At 41.4% G+C, this 5,312-nt stretch overlaps 2 protein-coding genes across 2 annotated transcripts in view; one reads left to right on the top strand and one right to left on the bottom strand.

The window, feature by feature from the left end:
- Nucleotides 1-644, bottom strand: part of LOC116688888 (RNA-binding protein MEX3B) — an 8,563-nt gene extending 7,919 nt beyond the window's left edge. The window contains exon 1 of the mRNA XM_032515062.1: nucleotides 1-644. This exon is cut by the window's left edge and continues 175 nt beyond it. Within this exon, the coding sequence (XP_032370953.1) occupies nucleotides 1-447 (447 nt within the window). The 5' untranslated portion in view covers nucleotides 448-644.
- A 3,685-nt stretch (nucleotides 645-4,329) lies between these two features.
- Nucleotides 4,330-5,312, top strand: part of tmed7 (transmembrane p24 trafficking protein 7) — a 4,800-nt gene continuing 3,817 nt past the window's right edge. Inside the window, exons 1-2 of the mRNA XM_032515063.1 lie at nucleotides 4,330-4,440; nucleotides 4,742-4,945. Coding sequence (XP_032370954.1) covers nucleotides 4,787-4,945 — 159 coding nt within the window. The 5' untranslated portion in view covers nucleotides 4,330-4,440; nucleotides 4,742-4,786. The remainder of the gene's footprint in view (nucleotides 4,441-4,741; nucleotides 4,946-5,312) is intronic.

The following is a 5,312-nucleotide window of genomic DNA, read 5'->3' as shown; positions in this document are numbered from 1 at the left end:
AACTCCAGTATCATCCCACTCGTCTCCGTTGTACAACAACACCGTCTCGACGTGTGGCGGCTCCATCCCGGACGGCATCACGGAGCCGGCTGACCGGGATGGGAGGTGTTGGTGGTGGCGGGCCTGCGCTAGCATCGAGGAGTCTGCGGCGGCTCCAACTTCTGGCTCCTTGTCCTCGGGCGCAGCCGTCATGTTCAACTCATCTCCAGAGGGCGGCCGATGCAGAGGCTTCAAGTCTAGGACCGTACCGAGGAGGTTGAAATGGGAAATTGGGGGAAGCTGGTGGTTGTGGTGGTGATAGTGGAGGCTCTCATCTACATGTTCGGGGGTCTGGCTTTGGGTGCCGTGGTGCTCCTCAAGGCCCATACCGGTGAAAGCGTGCACTAGCGGAGGTGGGACCTCGGACTCTCCCTCGTCGGCCTCCAGCAAAGACGTGCTACTCGGCATGGTGCAAAACGTTTATAATATTGACGTTAATCGAAACGAATGATGATTACAATTTGTTTTGGTTTACAAAAAATAAAAAGCGACCAGCGCCTGTTGGTTGAAATGTGTGTGGCTTTTGTTTTGTCTTCAAGCTCATGCAGCCCTCCCAACACTGTAATCTCGTATCGCTGGTTCACGCGAGACTTTGCTTTGGGGTCAGGGGTCAAACCATAGACTGTCAATATTGATAACCAATTAAAACTAGCCCATTCATTTTGCGAGATGAAAATCTGTGGTTTTAATTTTTGGGTTAGGCTTAGTAGGCTACACTTATTTTACCAAGAACGAGTTAGTAGAATATCAGTGGTTGTTAGTTAATTGTGTCTGCAGCAAACCTTTTACAAATGATAACCAATTCAATGAAAGCACAATACAGTTTATCTAGCTACAATTTCAGTTTACCGATGGCCGTACTAATAGAAAAACAGACTGTAGAAAAAGAGAAAAACCTCTCCCAAATCCACCGAGCTTTGCTCCTACTTGTGCTGGGTTGCAGTCATGTAGTTTGTTCTTGTTCTTAACGGATTGGGTGATAACAGTCCAAATGTATTGGTTTTGGAAAAGACTCATCATTAACACTACTCATCATTAACACTACGCGTCATCTCCCCCCATGAAAAGAGGAGTTAAATGAGCACTTTTTACGGCGTTAAGCCAGTAGACAACGTAAAAAAACGGCGTTCCCGTTCAAAACGTAGCTCCCCGTTATTGGTTTGTTCTCTGTTTCTTTTGCTCAGGTAATTCTTTCTTGTACATGGACAACATTTGTATTGTATATACGCATGTATATTATTTCCCCAATGACAGTTTTGTATGTTGTTGGTTTTTGTCAATAAAAAAAAAAAAAACAAGTGTCCACGAAGCGTAGCTCGTATGGCGCCATTTTAATGCTAACAAGCACTCACCCGCAGTTAGCATTCAATTGACTGCCATTAATTTTGGCGCCACTATGACAGCTAATAACTTTACATCTGAAGCATTTACAAACTTTAGTTGTCATTGTTTATTTCGAAAGAAACACAACAATGTATAAAAGGCTCCATTACCTTATGAAATTTTAATCTGTTTATTGATCCCCAATGGGGAAATGTGAAATTGGTGGCAGTAGCTCAGTCCGTAGGGAGTTGGGTTGGGAACCAGAGGGTGACTGGTTCAAGTCCCTGTGTGGACCAAAAAGTATGGAGTGTGGATTGGTGGCTGGAGAGATGCCACTTCACCTCCTGGGCACTGCCAGGTGCCCTTGCGCAAGGCACTGTACCCCCCCCAACCGCTCAGGGCGCTGGTTCGGCTGGCAGCCCACTCACTCTGACATCTCTCCATTAGTGCATGTATAGATCCTGTGTGTGTGTGTGTGTGTGTGTGTGTGTGTGTGTGTGTGTGTGATAACTAACAAAGTGTGGACACAGAGTGTAAATTGTAATTTCCCCATTGAGGATCAATAAACAGATTAAATTTAAATTACAATGCAATTTCTCAATTGACAATTGGAGTATAAGCCATAAAATCTTAACCGTTGGTGGTAGATTTATAACCAGCTATGACATGACCAAGCAATTGTATATGCTCATATAGACACCAAAGGTTTATGGGCCACCAACCTTGTTTTGAGATAAATGTTTTTTTAATAGCGATGTCTTGGATGACTACGTCATTACCCACAATCCTGGGCAATCCCACAGTGATACCTCTGATTGGTGGAACTCATGCTTGTAAGGAGGGTGAGCTGTCAGTACCCAATCTGTGCGCAGGCGCAAAATGATAATCCTGTTTTACGAGGATTTACAACACTGCATGAATTACGATCTGTTCCTACGCTTCTGCCGTTAGCTTCCACTGTGAAGCTAACGTTAGTTTTTATAAAAATATTTATAATACGTTTTAAAGCGCCCATATACCAATAGTCTACCTAAACTGGTGTTTTCACTTATGTTGCCTGATAGACCTCTTCTGTATGGGCATGTACAGACTTACTTACTAACAGCTAATTCAGCTAACCGCTAACTGACAGCTTGATTCAGTCTAAAATAATGTGAACTCAAACAAAACACTGGGAAAAGCAGGCTAAGCTGGTGTAACAGCTGTTATACATTTTAACGGTTACTTTCAGGTTCAAGTTATTACATGCTGTCTCAGCTAGCGACTAGCCAAATTAGCTTAAACAAACGTTAGCTTCCTTTATACAGTGGTGCGTGGTGGTTTATGGGATGAGTAGTTCCTTAGCTCAATAAAAAAATATGTACACAGTCTTGTACCTTTGCCTTTTTTTGATTTTTTGTTAGTTTTTTCACTTGAAATGACATGTTAGCAATCAATTTCCATCTTATTTTATTGTTTGTAATGAGATAAGTTAATTATTTTATGGATTTCACAAATTTCTGTATGACACGTTATGCCATACACCGTTTAAATCTGAGCATGCATGTTTCAAATCTGCACTCGACTCACATCGGGCAGTGACAGTTTTCACAGGTCTCTGTTGCAAGTCTAAGGTGTGGCTCTGTCCATTTCTTTAACTGTCTATGCTTATAATACATCTGTTGGTGTCAATGAATGTAAAATTAATATTAACAGTCAATGGTTGGTGCCCATCTGCCCAGGGCTAATAATAACAATTCGGTGAATAAGGCCTAAGACTAGAGACACCATTGTGGCATTTACACTGATACACTCTACACAGACTTGGAGAGATCACAAGATAAAAACAAGAAGAAGTAAAGTTTTATAGTAAGGCTTAGATTGAGGGCAAGGATAAAATATATTAGCTAATGGTGAAGCATTGACTATTAAATTAATATTAATGGACTATGTGCAGAAGCCATCAATGGATCAATGAGTGCCTGACCCAATGCAAGCTACTTTGTGTCCAAACGTGCTGCCTCTCTATACTGGTTTGATGAAAACTGACTTTTAAGTAAAAAGCAACCTCAAAAACAATGGATGGCTTTTGGAGAATTGATATAGAGATTGTACAGTCTTTTAAATGATTGGTTGTCCAACCAACGACAAGCTGAAGGAGTCTGACAGCAGATGCCCCCCACCGGAAGTTGACAACAACCATCCTCTATGCTGGACCAGTGTCATTTTAGGTGCAGACAGAAAGACCCTATCCTGGGAAGTCTACTGTACTCCATAGATGAACATTTACCAGAAAATGAGGATTTGCCATTACACACCCAACCCTCTGAAAGAGATCCCCTATCCTGCAGTTTTTTTTTTTTTTATCTCTGCTTCAGTTAGGCATTGTTCTCAGTTGTCCACAATATCCCAGAGTATGGATCAATCACTTCATAACAGGTTGATGTTGGGTATTTTGCTACTGTACCACACGCTTCCGGTCGTCATGGCCATCATCATTCACACATGAAGACACAACCCGCCACAAACATCTCATAATAAAAAGGTAGCATAGAATACCCCAATACACAGTTCTTATGAGCACAACATAAAATAATAGGGATAATAATACATAGATTAAAGAACATGGAGAACATAAAAGAGCAGTAAAAACAACTGAAAAGCATGTATTAAAGAGAATATAACAGTTACAATAATAATGGTCCTTACATAAACTTGGACACTGCCAAGAAATTGTGTCATTACTGGAGGCTATTTTAAATGATGAGGATTAGGACACAGTCAAATTTTGTACGCGTGGATTTTTGTTTAATGTAGTTGTTTTGTCGAATAAACCATTTAACAAAACATAATTTTCAGATGTAATATATTATCTTACCACAAAGTGGCAGCCACGTTGGAGTGTATTGAAAGGCAGCTACACTTCTCTAGCATGTCTTCGTCTGGTGGTGGACGTGGACCTTAACTGTCTATGACGTGGAACCATTAGAGAGAGAAGGGGCGGGCTTTTAGACATGACAGCCAATCCCGTGTCACGTTTGTAAAACGCTACTCACTGTCTATGGTTAGCATTAGTCGCATCCGGGTGAGCACTTTCAGGTGAGTTAGCTAATGCTGAGACAAAATAACATGAATTAAGAAATGTTAATGTTTGAATTTACCTTAACTTGATTGACCACGAAAGCGCCCATAGTACACCATTACACCAGCCTTAAGAAAATGTTACAAATCCCTAGTGGCTTCCAGTCTCTAAAATATAAACGCTAACAAGCTAGCTAGCTAGCGTTAGCTTGAAGCTAACAAATTGATATCAGTGTCCGGGTTTGATTTGTCATTTTTGTCTTCTTTCCTCCCTCGTTATTGATTTTGGTTTAATGTCTGCTAATGTTTATTTCGGCAGGTCTGCTGAAGTTTTGACTTTGAAGCTTGGCTCTCGGACATCAGGATGTACGGATCCTTTCGGGTGCTGTTGCAGGTGCTGTCGGCCCAGCTGCTCTGTGTATGGGTGCTGGGCTCCGAGCTAACATTTGAGCTGCCAGACAACGCCAAACAGTGTTTCTATGAGGACATCATCATCGGCACCAAGTGTACACTGGAGTTTCAGGTGGGTCTGCTTTCGGCCCAAACTTCAGCCTTCTAGCCTTATTCATCATCCTAATCTGGAAGTTCTAATTGTAAGTGTTGATCAGAGTTCAGACTGTCATCTGAATGGCAGGATCAGGCTTCAAAGATCAGCACCGTTATAGCAGCAGCTATCTCACGGATGAATGCATGGTCAACTTTTTAAAATATAAGGACAAACCTATTTTTTTTCTGTTTTAACACACTGGAGCTTTTGTCTGTCCCATTGTATTTATTAATGTAGCAGCGATGCTGCAGTGTGGTTTGCTCAAACAGGTAGATTTTGTCCGCATAAACAATTCCTTTAACATCATATAAAATATTATACATCTGAATGTTGCACAAGTTAG

This window comes from Etheostoma spectabile, chromosome 5 (genome assembly GCF_008692095.1).
Source record: "Etheostoma spectabile isolate EspeVRDwgs_2016 chromosome 5, UIUC_Espe_1.0, whole genome shotgun sequence".
NCBI classification, from domain to species: Eukaryota; Metazoa; Chordata; class Actinopteri; order Perciformes; family Percidae; genus Etheostoma; species Etheostoma spectabile.
The sequence above is the reverse complement of the archived record's forward strand: the minus strand, read 5'-3'. Positions and strand labels throughout refer to the sequence as shown.